Source organism: Apteryx mantelli, chromosome 3, assembly GCF_036417845.1.
Source record: "Apteryx mantelli isolate bAptMan1 chromosome 3, bAptMan1.hap1, whole genome shotgun sequence".
Classification (NCBI taxonomy): Eukaryota; Metazoa; Chordata; class Aves; order Apterygiformes; family Apterygidae; genus Apteryx; species Apteryx mantelli.
Genome location: NC_089980.1, coordinates 51,583,113 through 51,606,972, shown reverse-complemented (window position 1 = coordinate 51,606,972; position 23,860 = coordinate 51,583,113). Strand labels below are relative to the sequence as shown.

Sequence of the window (23,860 nt, the reverse complement as noted above, 5' to 3'; positions counted from 1 at the left end):
TGATAATATGACTGTGCTTTGCCCAGTGAAACGCCAGCAGAAATGCTAGCTATTGGTGTTCTGGTGGCACTGTGATGCCAGTCTTGTGCTTTTCTTTCTTTTTAATACTTCCTTATATGGCTAAACCCCAGTATTTATAGCTAGGAGAAGCTATTTCTTGCAATAAGAGTGATACTGGCTAGTTTTCTAATCCGGTTTATCCCTTTTACCTGCTTTGAAGTCTGCGGAAGAGAAATGCTGTTTACATTTATTTTACAGCACCACTAGCATTAGCAGCTACAGCACTGAAGAAAGATTACTAAAACAAATCACAAAAATGTTTGTTGGCAGATAGCTCCCTATTTGTAGTTCACTTTTACGTTTTCATACTGTCGCCTTTCTTCAAGTAGGAGGTTGCTGTATATTGCTGTAATTGTGTGTGAAGTGTTGGTAAAATCACAGTGCATATCTCACACTACGAATGCCCCTCGACAATCAATTAATAAATTTGAAGATTATTAACAACTGAACTGTATATTTAGATAAGTAAAAAGAGGGAAAGTGTTGAATAAGCAATAATGGTATCTTTATTTTATGGGTCATGAAACCAAGGAACAGAGGCAAATGAATCAGCAAATTGATCAGCATGTGACAAAATTTGTGTGTCTTGTAAACCGATTTCCTGGAATATATCCCATTGTTTCTAATGAAAAGTTAGGAAACTCGGACTAATAATTCTGAATTATCAAATCTTTAGATGTGGAGAGAAAATCTTAGAAATAACTTCTCTACATTTTAATGCATTTTTTTATTTTAGGTAGCATTGCCATTTGAAGTTAAAATAATATGGAAACTTTGGGCTAAATGACGCTTACAATATCCTATCTAAATCAGATCCAGATGTTTTAAAAAAAACTTTGTGCATTAAGAAAAGGCTGTGAAACTTTACAATTTGAAAAAGATCAGCATTATGAATAGAAATGCTTTATATATCTTTCATTTGAATGTGAAAAGCAGTATTTTGTTATTACTTTAACTGACACTGAAATGCTTCCTTTTAATGTAGTACATTTTTTCCTGGAAAATACCTTTGGCTTGCAGTTAGTGGAAAAAACAAACTGATTTACGTACAAATTGTATTCACAGTTAGTTCATACTAAAACATGCAATTAACTTTAGTACTCCCTCTGCCTTTTCTCTTCCAGTAGGTCTAGTCCATCTCTTTATTTCTTGTAAATCCCAACTTTGGCGTCTTTTTACATTTTAGAGCTTAATCAAGCAATTTAATATTCTTACAGCATAGATTTGAGTACAGCCTGCGTATATAACAATCAATTTTTTTTAAGTCTCTTTCTGGCTAACTTCACACAGCACAAAGTTCTTTCAGACCTCTAGCGTTGTCTTCTGTAATATACTCTGTAAGACATGCCCTCCTTTCACGCTGTGGTGAGATAAGAAAGAAAATGCTGGGATCGTGAAAGCTGGCCCTGTGATAGAAACAGGTCGCTTTTCTGACTCTACAAAAGATTTCCCCGAATTCTGTACTGATCCTTGCAGCACTGCATTTCAGGCTGGAGCACTGCTGCTGTGGAGTTGTATTAAGTATCATCATAAGCAGAGTAGTTATTGGGGCGGGGTTATTATTTGTTCTATTGAGAGTTTCTCCACAGAACTGGAACACCATTTCCTAAAGACTATGATCACTTTGTAATTCAAAAAACAAAGGCTCATGCCAAGAGTTGGGAGAGTTGATTCTACAACTATGTGAGACACCCTTGGAAAAAGTTACTTCATTTCTTGGTAATATTTCAGTTTTCCCATCAAGACAATTGTATAATACAAATAAATAGAAAAATGATGCTGCAATAGCATCTCTTGGTTCTTGTTCCTGCTCCACAGTACAGCCAACCCAATATATGTTTTCTTGAATGTTCTAATTATTCATGCTGTAGATCAGTTCAAATGATTATATAGAAACATTTTATATTAAAGATTTATTACTGGATATTTTTCTCAAGAATTCTGGAAACCTTTATTTTACTTAAAATACTTCTTGAGTTTTTAATACATGTTGCAATGCCATAATCTTTATATCCCATAGATATACAAATTCTTATTGATCTGTCATCACCTTGGCAGGGCGAACTCTGCTGGAAAAGCTGTTCAGTCAGAAGGAGAATGCACCACAAGAAGAAGCAGAAAAACTATGTTCTCGTATTATTGCAATGGGTCTTTTACTTCCCTTCACTGACTGCTTCAGAGAACCATGTAATCAGAGTGCCCAACAAAGCACACCCACATTTGACGTAAGTATTAAAAAAGTTACCTTCTGTCTGTTCTGCCATGAGGACATGATTTGTCAATGGCTCATGATTCCTAAGTTAGTCCTGAGAGTTCTGTTATTTCTTTTAATCAAAATTGGCCTTAAAAATGTGGCCAGCTGTGTTTTCTAAGTTCAGGTACGTACACTTTTATATCTGGGTAAGCTTAAGTTTTAAAAGGTTCTCCCATAACTTTATTTCTTAACATTTTAACTCATCCTGGTCTGCTATACTGTTGTTCTGTATCTGGTGTTTTCATGAAGCTTTTTTCTTTAAATGCAACATATTCATCTTTGAATACCAACATTTCAGTCCAACAGCTGTTCAACAAAAATATAAATTAAGAAAACAGCAGAATACTGGGTGTCATGAAACTACAGAAGCCAAACAGGATATCTATGCTAGATTTCCCCTTGCCCCAGTCTGACATTTGACATGAAATAGTGCAAGGGTCAGTGCAAGTCAACTGCTGGCGTTCTGACTAGAGTGTTATCTGTGCCTTTGGGCTAGCTGGCTAGAGTGCTGTTATTAGTGGCATTTACATGCAGTTATAAAACTTGAAGAGACTGTGATATAGGCATGGCCTAACATACTGTTCCTTCCCCTTGGATGATGAATTCAATGTTAGGATGTGATTCTATCATATGATACCGTGTGACCATTGAAGTTTTACAGTGGACTTTTTTTTGATCCTTGCCATCAAAATTTTCTTTAACACTTTTTTTTTGTACTAGTTTGTGACTGACGATAATCAGTGTTTTTCTCTTCACTAAATAATTTCAAAATATTGTACACATATTAACTAATCTTCTTAATACTTTCCTGGTACAGTTAAGATTTTCTCCATTCTACACATGAAGAAGCTGAAGCACAGAGTTATTATGTGATTTAGTTAGGACTATTTAATGAATGATTGACGTAGCTTTGAGAGTACTTGGGTCTCTTTAACTTTTTAAATCTTTCTCAGCTTTCCTGAAGAATAGCTTAACACAACTGGTAAAGGAAACATAACTATAATTATAAAAAATGTCTGAATAAATTCTTAAAACAAACTTTCCTAGGTAACCTGGCTCACCTACAAATTTATTCTATGGTCTCTCTAACAACATTCAATCTTTATATTTTTTAAAAAGAACAATATTTAAGGCATTTTCAAACTGGCTTTTGAAATTAATTGAAAAAGGGATGTGACTACATAAAGCTGGTGTTATTCAGGAAACTTAAAATCACACTCCATCAGAAAATATCTCAATAAGGTTACTGAAAAAGATATTTTTCTTATCGTTCAGTTTGCTTAATACGACTTGGTGATGTTTTCCGTAATCCTGGTTTTACTGTATATTCAGTTAATCTGTTCCTTTATTAGGTTTGAATACAAAGTTAGGTGAGGAAAAACTTTATTTTTTTATAAATAGACTTTACCAAATTAAAAGTCTGAAAAGAAGCAGAGGAGATTCTTTTGTTGTTTATTGATGTACCATGCTATCTGAGTAAGAGAATTATTCTAGGTATCTTTCACTGAACATATCCAACAAGATGGACTGCCTGAAAAGGAACAGTGTTCTAGCCTAGAGCTATGTGAACGTTGTTTCAAAGTTGGCAGTTTAAGATGTTGCTGTCTTACCAGTGGTCTTAGTTTGAACTGGAATACCAGAAAGCCACAAGTTCTCAGCTATTTTTTCTCTATAAGACCCCTGAATAGATCATGCTTCTGTAAAACAATAATGTCAGGGTGACGTAAAGGCTTGTGTATGCATACGCAGCAAGTAGTACAATCTGCTTCGAAGGAGCATGCATCTACTGCCTTGAACAGGAAGATCCCAAAACTTGCATGTGTGTATCAGATGGTACAAAGGTGGGAGCTGCTGCTATTAAGTTTGTGAATATGTGTTTGCTTCAGTCCTGGTGACCAGAGTACAGGTACTCCTACAGGTTTATGCACAAGCCCCGTAAGGGTGACAGTGTTTAGAACCTGCAGTATAAACTCATAGCTGAGAATTTCTTCAAAATTGGGCTACTCCTGGATGATTTTGCTCCACAGAGTCAGCAAACAAAATATCTTACAAAAATAAATTCAAATAGTTATGTAAGAAAATGAAACAATAAGTAGCTAATGTGAAAAATTATGACACTGTTTATTACTTACAACAGGATATGTACAATCTCTGACTCCTGTGTATCCTCTTGCATCTCTCTCCATATCCGTACTTTGTTTATTTAGGTTTTCTTTTTCTTTTTCCTTTTTTTTTTTTATTTAGCTCAATACAGGATTTTAATGTTGATCTAATTATGCTTCCATTGACTTCAAAGATAGAGGAATTAGACTAGTATTAAGCAATATTTAAAATTTCACCCATTTGGAGTTGGAAGACATATAATCTTTGCCCTTAACATCCAGAATTGGGAGCACAGCCAGTCCTATATTCTTCCTTCATCTCTGAGTTCATCAGATGTGCCGCTTAACAGCTACTGCCTCCAGCTCCATCCTGGATCTCCTCCAGTTTGGCTGGTGTCCTTTTCACTCATCTGAAACTGCTGTTGACAGAGCTCCAGTAACCCTGCCCTGCTCAGAGACAGGTTTGTCTCCCATCTCATTGTCCTTGCTCACTGCTACTTCTAACTCTGGTGATCACTTATGCCTTTATGTTACTCATTTCGCTCTTTTGATTCTGTCTTAGTCTGGTTCTTATCAAGCCTCTTAGGTCACTCCTTCAGCATGTTTTTTGCAGGATTGCCAACTTTTTTTCCCACTGAAATCCTTCCTTGGACCCCTCCTTTTCTTCTGTGACTGATCCCATGTATTTCTGAGATTTCCATTATTATTTTATTCTTTTGAATCTGATCCATTTTCCCCTTTTGTTTAAGTGTGGTCCCACAGATACATTTTGTGTTTTAAAGATGTTAGGTTACAGTTTATAAAAATAATTCAGTAAGTTTTGTTCAGGCTATGATCTATTTCTCATGGCTCGAGATGAATATAAACAGATTATTTAAAAGTCATATTCCCTCACTCTGATCTCCTTTTCTGGATGCCCTCCAGTGAATTTAATTTAATATGGCTAATACTGAACTCTTTCTGCTGTCTTGAAATGTTTGCAGTCACACATCTGATTACATTCTCATCTTCCATACTACTCATGCTCAGTGGTCACCTCTAATTCTCTCTTACCACTGTGTATCCAAATCTTTTGTCTTTTTTCTCAGTAACACCTCAAAAATCTCTCCTTTTCTTTCTCTCCAGACATTTCAAGCTTTAGTGTGGGCCTCTACCTCCCCCCATTAAACAAAAATGAAATATCTTCTGGCTGAAGGGTATGTAAGGAATAAACACTTTCTGGAAATCTGTCTGTCCATCCCTAGTGGCTGTGGTATGTTACTAAATAATCTTGTTACTACAGTGCAGTTGTAGTCCTAAGCTTTTTAGCACATTACTTCATTGTATTATCCTATTAGAGTAAGATCAACACAAAGTCAAGCTGGCTAAACAGTTCATCTTTGGCAAGAATGTATACCACAAACATAAGTTTTACAAGCACCTACCTGTTAGTAGGATCATAACTTCCAACAAGTAAAGATCTCATCTCCTGTTTAGCTCCTCTGTTAGTCATGTATCACAGGAGCTAGAAAACAGCAGTTTTTGGAGAGTCATCAGTTATGTGTAAAAAATACATACATCTGGGTTAGAACTGAAACTGCTCAGACACCAGTAAAAGAACCTAACATTTTGCTATCAATGCAAGGCAACTTTAATTAGCTATTAAGTTATTTAGTTAGCTATTAAGAAACACTGACTTACTTGGCATTTGTCTGCGTTTTATCTGGTAGCTGCAATTTCTACAAGTTGCAAATTTCTAGTCTCTAATTATGACTTCCTATTCCAGATTTCCCAGTTCACATTGTGCAGTCTTAAGCTATGGGCAATTTTTTTTCCCTTCATTGTGGAGTTTTGCTTTTTTCTGACATGCTTTCCAAGTAGTTTTGTGTTTTGCTCCTGAACATTAGTTTTAAAGCACTTTGAATTCTCAATGAATGACTAGAATCATTTTCTGATAGAGGCTTTTTACTCTGATTTTGTACAGACTTTTGGGAAGAAAACTGAGCATATTGTTGTATCCAGAGTACAAGCAATCTAATACATCCCTTGTTTTGGAAACTTCATCTCTGTTGTAGACTAGCTGCTAAATGGCCCCACAACTACTGCTGTCATGTGACATAAACCAGCAAAATGGTCTTCCATATGCATCTGAAACGTTGTTTCAAGAGATTTCTGCCTTTACACACTAAGCTGTGATCTTTGTTTATTTCTGGTGTCATTTTGATTGGGTGATCACATCCTTTTTGGTGCTTCTGCTGTATGCTGTTAGTGTGTTGAGTAAAGCTGTTAGTGATGTAGAAATGGTTAGGTATATGAAATGTATAAATGTATTAATGATGTATAAATGATTTTAGCATGTTCTATAATGAAAGAGAGAAATGGGCATCTTCTGTAGGATGTCTTTCTTTGCTGTGTTATGATATGGTTTACACATATTTGACATATTTGACAATTAGGATTTGACAATTAGAACAAAGGCATATTTGACAATTTAGGATAGGGACTGCACCTTGGGTGATTTATTGTTATGATGCCTGACTAGGTTGTCATCTGCTTCTAAAATAATGCTTTCTCAAGGAAGCAGAGAGCCAGACGGCATAAATGGGAAATGCTATAGCAATGGCTACTTTCCTATTATCTCCTGACCACCTGTGGTGACACCGATGCTTTTTAAGGAAGTAAAGATGTTGCTTTCTTTCTGCTGAGTAGCAGCAGATGCTGGGACTTTGCAGGTCAGCTGGAGGAGGAGTTAGTGACACTGAGTCTTTTCTTAATGGTAGCTTCTTCTATCTGCACTGTTTATACCAGTCTGAAAATTGGTGGTTGAACAGATTGCAGACACCCCGCTCTCAGGAATCGGAGAGCCAAAGCTCTCTGAGCTAGTGAGCAGTTGCCAAGGAGCAACTGTCCCAAGAATTGACTTCAGTTATGAGAGCTTTTCCTTCAAACAAACTGCATCACAACACTGGCAACAGTACAGCATTTCTTCACATGTGTATGCTATCCTAAGGAATAAAATGTATAAGATTTTATATAGTCCCATCTTATGACATTTGGCGCAGCAATACGTTGGGGGTGACTAGCGAATAAGACTTTCAAGGTAAACAAGTGAAAATTGTTAAACAGAACACACAAAACAGTTTGTTACTCTGCCTCCTTAATCTTTGTCACGTAGTTACCATGGCAGTTGAGTCTGGCTAAACTAAAGCCCTCATCTCTGCTCTTCCTTTTTCATTGCCCAATCACTGACACTTTGTCTTTCATGGTAAGCAACTCTGAATGTTCCTAAGAGTGGTAAAATGGAAACAGCTGGATGATCACCAGCTGAGGTGTTCCTATTATGCTGCTTCCCAGCTTCTTTTTAAATTATAAATTTTTAAATAAAAGTTATTGGGGGACAGGAAGAGCAAGATAGTAACTCTGGAACTGAGTGATAATAGGTGTGGGAATCTGAAATTTAGTTTCCTGCTTTGCTTTCCCCATGATGGCCCAAAGCACTGGGTTATTGGCTCTGTTGATCTCTCTTGTCCCCAGGACTTGGTATAGAAACCTCAGCAAAGTTTGTGAGGATCAAATGCACATATTTGTGCTGCTTTATAGAGGAGGAGGTCGTCATTTTTGAGTGATCACGGAGAAGGAATGTTTCATGAATTTTTGGCACTTGAAAAGTGTTTTTAAATGTTTTTTTCATTTCTGGAAAGAAGAAAATTAGACAAACAAGTGAATGCATCAAATTTAGTTCACAATGATAAAATGCCATTTCAGCCATGTACTACAGCATTATGACTGACTTGCTGCTTTTCTGCCTTGTAAAGCATCTGTGCTCACTAGTCTGGCCAAAGGTAGTTACAATCTGTGAACCATGTTTAATTGCTGCTCTGGTTCTTTCAATGATCAGAGCTTTGTTACTGAACCTGTCCTCAAAAAGTAAACCACTTCTCCCATTCTTGATAGTATTGGTTTCTTTATTTTAAAAGCTGCTTAAAATAAAGCAGTCTCCTGCTGATAAGAGCATTCTGAGGTAGTCTGGTTCTAATTTCTGGAACTAAGCCTTACTTGTCCACTTAACTACTTATATGCCAGGGGAACATGCAATAGGCTTTCTTTCATTTCAGAAGTTGCGTACTTAATACATCAGAATGATTAAACTTCCTGAATAGAAAAAAATTTCCTTCCATGCACATGAAACAGAGGGTATTAAGTCTAAATTACAAGCAGTTGTGTACAAATGTGGCACAAGCTCTTAGGAGCACTTAGAAATACAGGCCTGGAAAACATGGTCTGAGTCATGGAGTCTAGCCCCTGCTTATCCCAAGTTCCATAAAATGTAATTCCTCTATGAGTTTATCCAGTTCAACCTTAAATGCAGTTATGCTTTTCCCCTCTCCCCACTCCCCCAGCTCCTCCCAGTGAAAGGCTGTCCTGATACAAGTTGATTTAATGATCTGAAACCTTTTGGTAACTACCACCCTGTGTTAACTCCCAGCCCATTTATATCTGTCTGCAGACATGCCAGCCCTTTCTGACCTCCCCTCTTCAGGATAACTTTGAATGCTTGAGGTTCTACTGAAAAATAGCCCAAGTTTCTGGGCTTATTTGAACTGAGATGGCCTGAATGATAGGACCCGATCGTGCCATGGCTTAACCCAGGAGTCATCATGGAGGGTAGTAGCAATTCACAATAGTGTAAGAAAGATTAGAGTTGCTGTTAATGCACTTCCATGTGATGTTGAGCTGAAGAGCAAGGCTACTCTTGACAGAGCAGTATGCCTCTGTACTGCACCCCCACCTTTCCCACCTTGCCACGCATGATTGGACTTCAAATGTTTTCTTTTTTCTTAATAGTTGTCAAAATACCTCTGATCAATTTTTTTTTTTTCTTGGATCTCATATTGCTGATTTAAGCTTTTTGCAGCCAGTCTGGACAGACTTATATCCATTTATTGCTGTTTCACATTGATCACTTGTACATCTTTTGACCATTTCTCACAAGGGCTATCTTTGTATTTTTAACTAGAAGCAGATGAAAGGTTGACAAAAACTGAAGCAGCACTGAACAGAAGTTCACATTATCTGCATATGTCCAGGAGCAATACTGCTGTAAAAAGCATGGGTACAAGGTTGCACATTATATTCTTACAGGAGGGGATAAGATAGTCACTCTAAATCCGTCCTTGGCCCAGACAGAATGAAAAAGGATTAAGCATAGTCTAAAGTGAAAAATGTGTGGCTGCTTTTCTGAAGGCTCTAGGTCTACCAGCACACCTTCTGATATTTGCTGCAAGTGTAGCTCAAGGCCCTGGTTTTGGATCCACCAGCCTCTTCCTATATGCCGTTTGTTAGAGGCCCGAGGTTTGAACAGCTCACAGCCCTGGCTTCCATCTTTGAAGACTGGCAGGATAACATATCTTTAGCTCAGTGAAGGAACATAATTAATATTTAATATATTATGGACCTGAAATGTAACATTGTGGTACCTGAGAATGAAAGTTTGTCATGAAAAGCTGCACTTCAAGCCTGGTGAGAGCTGGCTGGGAAGAGAGTGAGTTAAACTACAGATCTGACTCTCTGTGGCTCTGTTCTAAGCACTAGCATCTATAAGTGGTAAAATATCTATTGATTAGGTACCATCGGATCCTACAGGCAGTTTGCCTTGCCCCTGTGTGAGTGCTCTGCAGTTCTAAGAACCAGTGGAAAGTGCTGCGTAGGGACATGTGGAAGCAAAAACTCTCCTCTTGACGTTACATTTAGTGTGCTGGGCTCTGACTGCTTTAAGCTTTTGATGTCCGCACAGAAGCGGATCTAAATAAATAAGACTGGGATCATTCATGTGGGGATTATTTTTTCCCTCAAAGGAGTGGTCTGTTTATTTTTTCCCCTTCTAAATAGTGGAGTTTGAGCAAGATGAAATGGAAATTCCAGATATATGCAAAGCTTGGTCATGGTAAGAGAATTAGCTATCTGTACTTACAATATCTAGTAAAGATTGCCTCTGAAATGAAAAGATTGAAGGGGAGAGAGTTGGATATGGAAATCTATAGGTTCATGAATGCTTGTAGTAAATTTATTAATGATAAAGGCAAATCAGCATATTTATTTGGACTATTTTATTTATTTTATCTTACCTGAATATTCAACATCAGAATTGGCTGCATGTCGCCTTCTTCAAAATGTTCTGATAATCATGCAAATTCATGACATTATCTGCTTTGGAGAAGGAGAGATGAGATGGGTTAATATATTAACTTCCATGGAGATAAAGACAAAAGGCCAAAAGGATTAAATTTTTGACAGTATCTGCAGTGTTTGGGAAGATGTTCAGTTGATTCATCTCTTTTTGACGGGCATGGAGGTGGAGATGGGGTTAATCTTTTTCCATTTTACATGTCATTTATGGACTATCAGCACAGGAAATTCTAGACCTTCAAAACTACCTTTCTCTCATCGTGGCTTTTCATATTTGAACTTCTGTTTACAACTATCCAAGTGATTAGACTTCAGCTGTTGTTAGATATCTTGTTTATATATTGAACACTGGTATGGTTTAATTGTAATGCAAGTTCCTTTGAGGTAGCTTTGCAAGTTTATATTTATCATCATGAGTGAGAAGTCTATTCTCTCATCCTCTTCTAAGCTGAATAGTGAATGAAAAAATTCCAAAAAACAGAAGAACAAGCCTAGAAACTACATGATCTTTTACACTCGCAAACAAATCCCCCATGCTGGGTTAGGAGTCAGAGTGATGTGATGTCTTAGTTTATAACTGTTCATAGTTTATATGCTCTAAATTCTATCAGCAAGTACAGCAATACTTTGTGTTTTATTACCTTGATAATGTATCCCATCTGTACCATAGTTCTGAGACATACTGCGATTTGTTAATATATCTTAATTCATGTAGACTAATCATGCTTCAAAAATTCCTTGTTAAATGATTGTACTGTATCTTCTAAGAACCAGCATGGCTGAAATATCATGTCTAGGAAAAGTTTAACTGTTTGTCTTCCTCATTTACATTATGTCAATATCATCTATAATGTATCTTCTGTTTTATGGCCCTATAATCCTACCTGCAATCCCACTGAAAACTGACTGTGCTCACCCTCCATAGAGGTCGTTCTCATCGTTCCCTGGATTGCTAAAACCCTGCAGCTCTGAGTAGTGGCGTGGGCAACAATATTTTGTTCTGGTTTGTTCTGAATGACTTTTGTGTCTTATCTTCCTCTGTTTTTGAGGTTTGGATAATATAGATAATGAGATAAATAGTAATATCCAGCACCTTTTTCTCTTCTTTATTAACTGCAGTATGTATGGATATGATTATCTCCCTCTCACAGGACTGGAAAAATGGGGAAAACCACAAAAATACACATACTCATGAAAAAGCTGAACTTGGCATTAATTAGATAAAGCCAGAGTATTAGTTACTGAAAGAATTGCACTAGCTGTGCTTGTTTGGATGCTCAAATGCAGTAACATAGTAAATGAGAAAAAGATAGGCTTTTCAAAGACCACAGAATTCAGAGCTCTAGGTAAAGAACTTAATGCGATTTGGTTTTGTACTGTTTTTTATCCATCTATTTTTACCTTTATCTAAGGTCTATATATGTAGCTGGATTTTTGCCATGTTTTTCATGCTGGAAAATTCTAATCGGCTTCTTCCTTTCCCCCAACTGTTTGAGGCACCCTCCATAAATCAAACCTTTTTCTCTATAACCAGCATTTGCCTGTTCTAAGTAAGAGCTCTCAGTAAAATAAGCTCATATCACTCTTCTCTAAACTTATCTTTTTGGCAAGTACAAGCTTAGCCGCATGGAATAGGAAATTATCCAAAAAAGAGTTAATGCATCTTCAAAATAGGTTTATGATGAGTAAAAGGAGGAAGATAAAAGGAAAAAAAGTAAACATTTTAATCTAAAAATGAAATATGCAGCAAGACAAGTATCTTACCATTACCAAGTGACTGTATCTTTTTGCAATGCTCAGGCAATAATGGGGGTGAAGTGTAATAAATGTGATTTTTCGTAAGAAGATATTGCTCTGTGATATGACTGTGTTTTGATCCTGTGGCTTGATTTCCCACCACCACCCCTCCCCCCCATTTTGTATTACAAAATTTTGCATATTTCCAAATCAATTACTGGGATTCTTATACTCTTGCTGTCATTGATCTTTACAGAGTTGTACAGTATTATAAAGATTTCATCACAAGCTGCGCGTGTAGGTGCATGCTGGGAGTCACAATAATAACAAATTGAACTGTGGTCAGCTAAATTTTCTTTTGTTTTCAGACATAAGTACCTGTTTGCCCTACCTTTCATCATATGGTCTGGATGTCTCCTACTGTTAATGAGTGAATTGCCTCAAAGCTATTAAGTAATAAAGATATATTCTAACCCAAGGCCAGGGGATTGAGAATATTATTTTTTTTTTATTCTAAAAGCAAAGTCGCTTTTCTAGCTGCCTTTCTATGAATATAGAAATGTAAATGAGAAAAACAGATTAGTAGGGTTGTGTTTAAAAAAAAAAAAAAAAAAAGCAGGGTTCAGCTTATGTTGAAATGATCTGGGGAATATTCACAATTCTCTTCCTTATTTGGACATTTGGTGTAAAAAGATTACAAAGAGTATGAACTGAAATATTTTTCCTTCTCTAACTCATAAACTAGCCCTACATAAAGAGGTTCTGTCATAATGGACAGAATCTATTATGTCTCTTAGGGAAGGAGAAGTGGGAAAAGAACTCATGTACTCAAAAAATGCTGAACTGTATTCTCACATCTCGAAGTGCTGTTCCTGATGCTGTAGATAAATAGAGGATTAGATTTTTTTATTGTTAGTAGAAATCCTTTTAAAACCACAACATTCATTTCTTTTAACATAGATTTGTGTTAAGTCTTTGTTAGGGGATGAAGAACATAAAAACAAGTCTGCGTTGATGTAGGAGTGGATAACAAACTATTTGTATTGGAAGCAAAAGCTTTGATATTTTGAGCTTGTCTTATACAATGAACTTCTCAATTTTTTTAATTTATTTTTTTAATAACCACAGCAAGACCAGCTTTATACTTGGGCTGCAGTTAGCCAACCCACACATTCATCAGATTACATTGAAGGAAGCTTTCCAAGGAGAATTCCATCTGTGTGGCCCCCACCCAAACCTCCAGATGAGGAAAACAGACTCGAAAATACGGAAGCAGGTATAGTTCTTGGACGCAAATGAGATATTGGCATTGGGGGGGAGCTGCTGTGTTTGAGAATCCAAGGCATAACATAAGATATTAACTTCTAACAAATATCTGATTCTGAAGATCTTGGACTAGTATCAGAAATACTGTTAGGTAGTATGAATCTAATCAAAAATAGTCATCAAAATGTGTATTTTTTTTAACCACCAAGATGTGCACCTGGCATCTGCTGACTAATGGATTTTACCAGGTGTTGTGACCTTTATTCTTTTCCAGTGTACATTCCCTCAGAGCCATAAAATATGGGTACTTTTCTCTTCTTAAAAATATGGAAAACTTCAGAAGGCCAGCAGTGATACCTTACACCACTCTAATAACATTCAGTGTATTCCTTTGTGGATTCAGCAGTCTCCTGCTGACAGAAAGACAGTTTATCTGAAAAATAAATTGAGGTCTTGTTTAAGTCAGCTCATCTTAAAAGTTGTGGCGTCACTATACCAGCCTGCCAGCTTTTTTGAAATCTTCTGCACTTTCATTAAAAGCTTTGTTTAAGCTGAGAATTAAAAAAAGAATAAAATAAAAAAACACTTTTGTAGCTTACAAAGAAATATAGGAGAGAATTTCAAACCTGTTTTCTATTGATTGTGTTGATGGGCAAATACCACAGGTTCTTGGATGATTGGTTTTGCATTAACATTCAATAGCTCTCAACACCATCAGGCTGCATTCATCCCCATGACCTCCATGGTAAGCCACTGGCTATTCTCAAATCTTCCATTTCCTACGCTCCTTTTTTCATTGCTCAAATTTGAAGAATTAAGTCATTATTTCAACAGAACTATTTGTATTGCTTGTAGGACTTGGGTGGAGTTAATTTTAGATTTGTTTCTCTTTGGGACTTCTTTACTGCTTCCTCTGGAACACAAGCAAAGTATATAAATGGACAACATATATCATAGCAACACTTGACTTTTTCTGGTATCACTTATTCCAGTGTTCACAAGCAAAATAAGTCATGCCGACAAAAATGCAGCATTGCATTATAATTCTGCAATATATTGCACATATGATTCCGTTTCTGCTTTGGCTTTTACCAAAGCGGCTCTATTAGTCATCAAGGGAACATTTCTGCGCCCATCTCACTGATGTAGTTCAGAAAGTGAAATGCTGCAGTACTTGACTATTGGACTAGTCTGCTATTGGACTAATGAGCCACTATTTTATGTTAGGTTCAATGAAAGTGATGCCATATGTGGTAGCTGCATTCATTGTTGTGTTCTCAAAGAGGAAAAGTAGTGTATCTTTTGACATGGAGATTTAGCTAATGGACATGCATTTAGAATTTTTATGAACAGACTCTGGACTAGAAAGGCATAAAGCTGAATACTGTATTCTTTATTTTACTTTGAGATTTTAGCCCTGCAAAGGCTGGTGCAGATAAACAATGGGGTTTTTTTGCAGGTTTGTGTGCTCCAATACCTAGAAGAAGGCAGCTGATTAGATAAAATATTTTAAAATGTTTGGATTTTGAATGTTTACTAATTTGGAAGACTGTTTCTACCATGAGGATAGTATCAATAATTTTTAAACATGTTCATCTTATGCATGGTTTATTTCCTTCTTATGTTGTTCTGTCTAATACTACTCTATAGACATAAAGTATATAATATTTCTTTGCTACTTACCTCAGTTGCTGCCTCATCAACTAAATGCAACTGAAAATCACCATTTTGTGTGTGGCATAAGCAATTTAAGAGCACCTTTGTCAATGTGCAAAAATATTAAGAAAATAGAACTAGAAGTAAAATGGAAAATTGTGTATTATGCCCATTTCTAAATGGAATGTAAACAGTTCTCAAAAATTATCTGAGGTGTCAACTTTAAAAGTATTTCAATTTTTTTTTTGCTTGTTGGTGTGAATTTGAAGCATAGGGCATGGAGGGAAGAGGAAAATTGATTCTTCTGAATACCATTCAGGTAGATGTAGAATGTAATTTTTTGTTTGATTATTTGCATGCTTGCCATGTGGAAGATCCTGGAGGTGAGTGATGTTTCTGGTGAATCCTGAAAGGTAAACGACCAAAGATTTGTGACAAAATTGTTTTATGTGTATGTGCCTTTGCAAGGTGGAGGGGCAAAGCATTTTTCTAAGGATTGAAATTACTGTGTATACAGAAGCTGTATTTTTGCATTAAATGTAATGATTGTTGTATTGGCTAAAGATACGGTATTAAAATTAGACATAATGGTTTATAAACAAAAACTTTAATTTTAGGCAAACTGTTGATTCAAAGAGGAATGTGGCAGGGTATTTTTGTGTAGTGTCTTTATTTTTGTTGTACATGTGTTAGGATGACAACAATACTAGGCCTTCAAGCTTTAAGTGAGGCAAGAGTGAATTCTGCAAGGTGTTAGGTAATCTGTCCCTAAATTAGCGAAGCACATAATCATCAGTTTAATGTAGTATATATTAAATAAACTTGCTGTGTGCTCTTTGCGGACAGAGAGAAGGAATGTTGTTGGGTGTAGGAAGAAGGTTATTAGAGGGGTCAGAGGGTGTGTGGGGTTTTTTATTTGTTTGTTTTGTTTTGGTGTTCGTTGTTGTTGTTGTTTTGGGGGGGGGAGTTATGCTGGCTATTTGGTAGTTTGTTAAAAACTGAAGTTTGGAAATACCTGGTATAAATTTGGGTTCAAGACACTAGATCCTTTTACCAAAAAATAAATTTTCCATTTCCATTCTGGATTCAGAGAGATCTGGGGACAAAATATCAGTGTTTATGGCATTGATTTTGCATCTGCAGACCCAAATCTGTTTCTTCTCTTCTTCTGGGGATTATACCCTGCCAATCTCATGCCCCAGCACATTGTCAGAATCTAGACACAATAAAGTATTAGAAATTTGTTTGTTTTCATCCTTTGCTGTTGACACTATTTCACTTAACATACAGGAAGAAGCAAGTATGCAGGTACCAGAAGCCAGGCATCCTTTGCCCATGTGATCATCCTAACCACCTGGGCACAGGCTCAGAGACTGTATAACTTTCCCATGCAAAATGAAACAGCCCCAACATGCTAAATCTCTGAAATTTAAGTTAGTGCCTTTACCAAAACTAGCCTTGTCCAGACACTTATTTCCTTTGCTTTATGAAAAATGAACAAAGAAAATGTTTGGTTTGGGTTAAAAGGAACATTTCTTTTATCATAAAACACTTTTCTTTCCTTTTTTGGGAGTTTTGCTTAACAAAGATTAAAAAAAAATAGTTTTGATGCAAATGGATTTTATTTTGCAAGTTTTGGCAGCCTAACCTTAAAATTAACTGTTTATATCACCCTGGACTTAGCTTATATTTATAACCCTTTCTAGAACAAAGCCTGACTAAGCTAAAAATAGGCTAGAGAATTGTGTCAAAATGTTAAATATTGATAAATGTATAGAAACTGCCTTTTCCTATGAGTTTTTTTTAAAGAACTTTTCAGTAAGGAAAATAGTTTGTGCTGATTTGCATAACAGGAAACATTAGCAAACAGGAAAGATATTGGTTAAGTGTGTCTTGGCTGAAGCTGACTACAAAGAAGCTGAGGGCATGGCTGCGAATGGAAAGTCAGTCAGTCTATAGGAAAATCATGCAAAATACTTCAGACTAATACTCTGGGTTCTCCGTAGGTATAATGCAGTATTCCCCTGGGATCCTTTTTTTTTTTTTTTCTTTTTTTCTTTTGGTACTGTTTCAGATTCAAAAATCTCTGGATAAATTTGTAATAATTGAAAGCACTAGAGAACTTGACCTGTCAAAGCTTAAGCGAATTGCTAATTTAATTCTGAGAATAGTATTGCATTTGGCAGGCTAACACAGATATCTAAACAAATACATGTTTGATAAGAATGAAGAGTAGTGTATTTGTGTAATGGTGACATATAAATATCATCTCTCCTGTGGGACTGTTGGGACTTGTGTAACGGTCTGTTGCTTTACTGCATTGTGGCAAATTAAAGGGATTGTTAAAGGAACTGAAAAGAAAGGGAAGGAGGATGGCACATGTGAGTACTTAAGAAAACAATAGTCCAAAGCCAAGTCTAAAGGAGACTATTAGAGTTCTAGGGAAGAGAAGCAGGGTATAGTCAGCGCAGCAATTGAATAACGGTTATTCGGGAAGTACACAGAAACAGAGGATAGCTCTGGCCCAGCACTGTGGCAGTACTGACTGTCATTTAACTGGCTTAGGTATAAGAAGTAGTGTAGCCACAGTAGAGTGTACCTCTGCTTCAGCTAGTTTATCCATGCAACCGTATGGCATCCGGATGCATATTTTCTCTTCATCACTCTACTGTTCATTAATTGTTGATGCTCCCCACTTATTCTTTGCAGTTTTTTGTTTTTTTCAAAGGCTTCTTTCTGACCTAAGAGTGGCTATCTCAAATTGTCTTCTAAGAGCTATGGGGGGGGAGGGGAGATTAGTTTAGAATATGGTCACTGGTGTCAAAAGACTGCGGATAGCTCTAGAATTAGTCATGTGTATGTGCATGTCTTGTCCAGTACCAGGACATCAGCCAAGAGTAAAGCCTAGTGTGAACAAAGACGACATTCATCTAAAGTTTGTGTCTATCATACAGAAATCTAAAACTGCATACACAGTCCCTGGGGAAATACTAGTTAAGTTTTCCTCATTTTGCAAATCAGGTGGGGTTAGTCAAAGAAGTTCTCTTCCAAATAACTTGTAAGACAAGTATCTGACATTGCTTATTTTAAGAATGCTAATACTCTTCCTTCAGAGGAGGTGTTAAAGTTTTTTGCTAGAAAATAATCATTCTATGTTTGGGGTTTTGGGGGTTTTTTAGTAGCCATGAGAGGCAAGTGTCCAATTCATCGGTAGCATCCTAAATTTCCCTCACTAAATGAAGTTATCTGAAAGTCAGCAGCAAGACATGATTCATCCATACCAAAGCTTGTCAAAGTGAGAGATGATGATCTATTTCTCATATGACAGTCTATCCTCGCCCAACTCTCTGTCACTGGGAACAATTCTGTCAGATGAGACTCCAAATGCTGTTTTAGTAAACAATGAAAGAATGTAAAAAGGTCAAGAACTGTTAATATTCAAGGACTATCCTTGTAGCGTAACTGCCACAGGCAATGAAACTTGCCCCTTGCACATCTCACCTCCAACAGCTGGAATTGTCTGAAAACTGTAAGGTGGCCAGATGTCCAGGCATTTTGATTCTGATGGTTATGGACCGCAACAGATTCTACTCTTCCTGCAAACAGTCAGCAGATTTGCCTGCTGTATAGCAGTACCCCTAAAAGACATAAGAAGGATGAGTGTGACACATGTTCTCTGGACAGGTTTAAGAAATATTTCTGTCCTTGCACTGTGTAGAAAGGTAGGCTGTGCTAGTTAACAAGGTGTATCCACATCATAAGCAATAGCCACTAAGCCCATTAGAGAACTTCGCACTTTGTAGCTGATGGTTATTTTTTTTCTTGCCAAGTATCATCCTATCAAGCAAGGAAACTGAGGCACAGAGAGGTTGTTAAAGGTCAGAGAAGAAATTTGTGGAAAGTATGGAATGGAAACCAGAGCTTCTAATTCACAGCCCTGTGCTTTAACCACAAGACTTTTTCTCTTCCATAAATAAATTCAAAAGAAGTGTTAGTTATTCTCTGCAAGGACTTACTGAAGGGCTTCAGGGTACTGAATGTGCACTTGGTTGTTACATGCTTCTGTCGATGCCAGCACAAAATCTGTAATTCCTTTTTTCTAGCAGGCAATTAAAATACTGCACTGCAGAAACAAAGCAGGAATGTAAAGTACATGTTTCTCCTTCAAATGAAAACCTTGATTCTGATCATATTTATCTATTTCTTTAAATTCAAATACTAGTGGTTAGCTTTGGTTTAAATGTTTTTATGAAAATGCAGATCCCAAAAACAAATATGGGTAGAAAGAGTGATTGTTATCCAGCTTTTAAAATCAGAAGGGGAATCCAGTTTGGGGGAATTTTGTGTTTTGCCATTTACCAGGGAAAATGCACAGATAAAAGTTCTTAATCACTTAATCACTGCTATTTTATTTTTCATTGTGACAGTGATGGTTGGTGATTTGTGGTTCTATTTGCAACTGTTAATCTAGGACAAATAGACTTTTTTTCCTCTAAAGACAGTAATTAAGTGAAAGAATGCTTAAATAATCATTAGGATTCTCATTAGTTATTTTTGAAGTAGAAAATAATTGAAGGAAGCTATTCTTAGAAATGAAATATTGCTATTTATTTTTTTCACTGTAAATGAATATCATGTGGTCAAAATTCTGAAAGTCAAATTCATGCTGATTCTTTGCCCAAATGAAAGAGATGTGGAATCCAATCCAAAGGTGAAGAATTAGTTTTATGTCCTCAGTTTGAATGCCCCAAGTTTTAGGAAGCTGTGACTGTACACTTATGAAATGTTGGTCCCTTCTCTTTCTCAAACTATCCCTTAGTAAGGCTGAGATGCTGGGGACAGGCTACACTGCAACAAGGATGAAGTTGAGGTCTCATAAAATGTACTTGCACTAGTAAGCCAAATTCTCCCTCAAGCTCGCTTTTAAAATGTGTGTTTAGATCTATATCTCCATCTATCTCATAGTGGAGATCTGAAATTTTATATTAGAGCAGAGGAGGGCCAATGGAGGATGTAAAAAAACACCAGAGCTGCTAACAGTCGCCATCCTGCTTATGGGTTCTCTTGGCCTTTCATGAACAGATATGGTCTGTACAGTTTAAGGACAGAATACTTTTTGATGGGATTGTATGGGAAGAACAAGCACAAGCACTTTCCCTAGACCTTCTGTGGAATATAGATAATAGAGCTATAAGTAACTACTACTTTTGAATCAGAAATTTTGACAATGACAACAGACTTCTTTCAAGTTTTGTGCGCTATGCTTTTATGATACCATTTAACGCTGAGTCATATTAGATACATTGCAAATTGAGATAAAGTTGGCTTTATTTATGTGTACAACCTGTCTGATTAATTTTAGATGGATAACTTGGAAACTAGGACAGCTAACACTGTTAACTCTATCATGTGTTTAATTTTCTCTTCATAAAATCTATATTTTCTTTCCAAATTCAGAGTTGAAATCTACAATCCTAGAAGCAGAGAAACAATGCATAGATGATGTCCAGCAGCTACAGGTAAGGTTTGGCAGAAGTGTTTTATCTAGAATTTTGTAAAAAGCCTGGAAAAACAGTACTTTAGATAGTTTTGCAATAGTTCTTCTGTTTTTGTGTGATGAATATTCAGAATGCAAACATTCAGAAGCGTCTTTTACATTCTAAATTCTGAGCTCAATTTTAATTTCAAAATACTGATAAACTCCATAGTTTTTTTAGGTAAAGAGATTCAAGGTTCCTACCTGCCTGAGATCATTCTTGTAAAATATTATTGTTCAGTTCCCTCAGAAGTAACACTTGGTTCCAGAGGTTTGATGGTATTAATAAGGAATAACAATAGAAGATCTGATTATATTAGTTTAGTTAATCTACCAACTTCAGGTAATAACAGGGCAGAGATTTTCAGAGGGAGTTAGAGATTATCTATCTCTTTCTTCATTCAAGTCTATATCAATGGCATTAGGTGACCAGATTTAGGGTGACATGCTGGACGTCAGAAGGAGATGTTCAACATAAACACAGTCTACATTTATAGTAAATATGTCAGCATTCGTATGATATTCTTCATTAAATGTAGTGTGATTTTGATGGAAATGAGGAATGTCAAATTCCAGTTCCCCGGAAGACTTGCCTATTTTCTGTGAAAGCGCTTTGACCACAGGTACCAAACTTATCTTACTAGCAGATAAGACTAATTGTTTGGGAAGGCATGAAGAGAATGACAAACTTCTGATTTCCTTAAAGTTTGGTTTGGAACAGGCAGTGGCCAAAAGCTCTTCATTTCTCTCTCCTCTTTCCCCCCTCCCCCCTTTTTTTTATATGGCTCAAGCATCACTGCATCAAGCACTGTCTGTGAAAATGTTCAACAATTTACTTTTGAGAGAGAAAATAAGATATGCCCCATGAAATGAATGCTAGTGATCATCAATATTACTGATCATTATACAAAATTAAAATTATGCAAATTTAATCCTGGTTCAGTCAGGGATATTACAAATGTGGATGGGGCAAGGAGGTGTTGTGTATGTGTTTCTCTCACCAAACAACGTTCAAATAATTCTTCTAGTCAGTTACCTAAGTTCTTCAATCTCCATAATTAAGAACATTTAAAGGCTAGAGCTCATTAATTAAAATAATATAAAAAAACCTGAAGTTGCAATATTTTAAGTTTAAATTGTAAAGAATGTCTATTTTTATTTTATTCTAGTCATGCAGTTTTTCAGTAGCAGTAGTTTTTAATATTTCTTGTGAAAAATAAGTTGTTCTTATATTTCCAGAAAGTTATTGCACTTAAGGAACATACTTTTATATATATCTAGAACTCTAATTCATTACAAAAAACAATCTTTATAAAAGATCTTTATGGGAAATGTACTTAATGGAAATGTGTTTATGACTGCTTAGATACTTCGCCTAAAAACCTGATTCACTTGCCATTAGAATGAAGTTTAACAAAGAGCAGTGGGGTGCTGTTTGGTTGCCTGCACAAATAGCATTTACTTGAGTTTGTTTCTTTTTAATTATTCTTAGAAAATCAGAGTACAATTTTATTCCCAATGGACAATTTGGTATTGTAGGAAATGATAAAGTCCAGTGGATTGCTCAGTTCATTTCAGGAATACATTATTTTGTAGCTTTTGGAATAAATTTTTTAAATGTCCCCTCAGAATGTTCTATACAGGGCAAATATCAAAGAAAGTGGGTAAGAAGTGCTGTATTAATGGTGAGAGTATTGTTGTATAGATAGGTAGATACCGATAGATAGATATTGTAGTATAAACAGAAAAATTCTGTTCTCTGGGAGACAGGCTAACATAGTCAAATAGACTCATGATCCTGAAAAGCATATTCAACAGACATGAGCATGAACATCTTTCAAGATGAGAGGTATGTTTTAATTTTTGTAAATATTTGTATCCTATTGCGTAAGCTTTGTCACAAGCTTGCACCATCACAGTCAAAACTCATCAGTTTCCAGTTGACTCGCACCACTATTCCCAATGCTCTAAAACCTTAACTACATAAATCTGTATCTCTCCTAATAATTAAACGTCTGTCTCTTCTTGTTTTAGCTTCTCATTGGATTGCCTTTCATTTCTGTTTTTATTTTACGCCCTATTGTATGTTGTCAATTGTATGTTGTCAAGGTTAGTCATGAGGCATAATCTTTTTTTTTTTTTTTTGTAAGTTTGGCTTGATCTAATGTCTTCTCATTGAGTAGACCCACCAATGGAAAAGGGGTGTGGATCTGAGTCTGTAACATTTACTGAATATGACATAGGGCAAACTGGAGAATTTTAGCTATATAGTTCCACTGAAACAGATTGGACTGTTGTCATTAAATTCGTTTAACTGGCTTGTAAAACCAGCATATTGTGTTTTCCAATTAGTGAATTGTATTTGTTAGTGTTGTTAGACATCCTGATTCCTCTTGCTCAGTGTTAACTTCTTACGGCAATAATGTTTGCTTCTTCCATTTGCTACTATTACTCATCAATGGAAAGCAGAAATAAGGACTTTGTATGCATGACCACCTCATTGACAGAAAATCATCTTGAGTTCTTGCTCTACTATGCTGTTGTTCTGGTTTCTTTTGAAAATTAGAGTGGAAGTTACTTAATATGAGAAGCTGTATGTGAGGGGAAGAAATGCTTTTAAGCGTCCAAACCATTTTTTACAGTCCCAGTTGAGTGTATAACACTCTTTTTAATATTTAGAAAGTAGAATGGACAAACTATCTTTTCTTTCGTCATGTTTGTAGATAAGTCCTTTACTGAAATTGGATCATTCTTTCTATTATTTGTCCTTTTTATTATTATTTTTTTTGATGTGATGAAATACTATGGAATATTTCTTCTAGAGATCTGGCTCCTTTTATTCTTTGACTAGTTTGTTGCTAGTTTTCCTTTCTGAAGAAAGCAAGCATTGGCTGAAATTAGCCAAGTAGGTGATTTTTCTTTCCTTTTAATACTTAAAGAAACGGAGTCCTAGTGTAAAATTTGAAACTGAAGCTTTCAGCTAAGTCTACGTACAATTTCCCTCCCTGTCCCCTCCCTCCCCTGGGGAAAGACATTTTCCCAATAGTATAAAAATAATTTCAGTGGTTGATATTGACATAGAAA

At 36.2% G+C, this 23,860-nt stretch overlaps 1 protein-coding gene across 1 annotated transcript in view; it reads left to right on the top strand.

Moving 5' to 3' along the window:
- Nucleotides 1-23,860, top strand: part of FMN2 (formin 2) — a 173,744-nt gene that overhangs the window by 18,270 nt on the left and 131,614 nt on the right. The window contains exons 2-4 of the mRNA XM_067294571.1: nt 2,119-2,285; nt 13,447-13,594; nt 20,698-20,759. Of these exons, the coding sequence (XP_067150672.1) occupies nt 2,119-2,285; nt 13,447-13,594; nt 20,698-20,759 (377 nt within the window). The remainder of the gene's footprint in view (nt 1-2,118; nt 2,286-13,446; nt 13,595-20,697; nt 20,760-23,860) is intronic.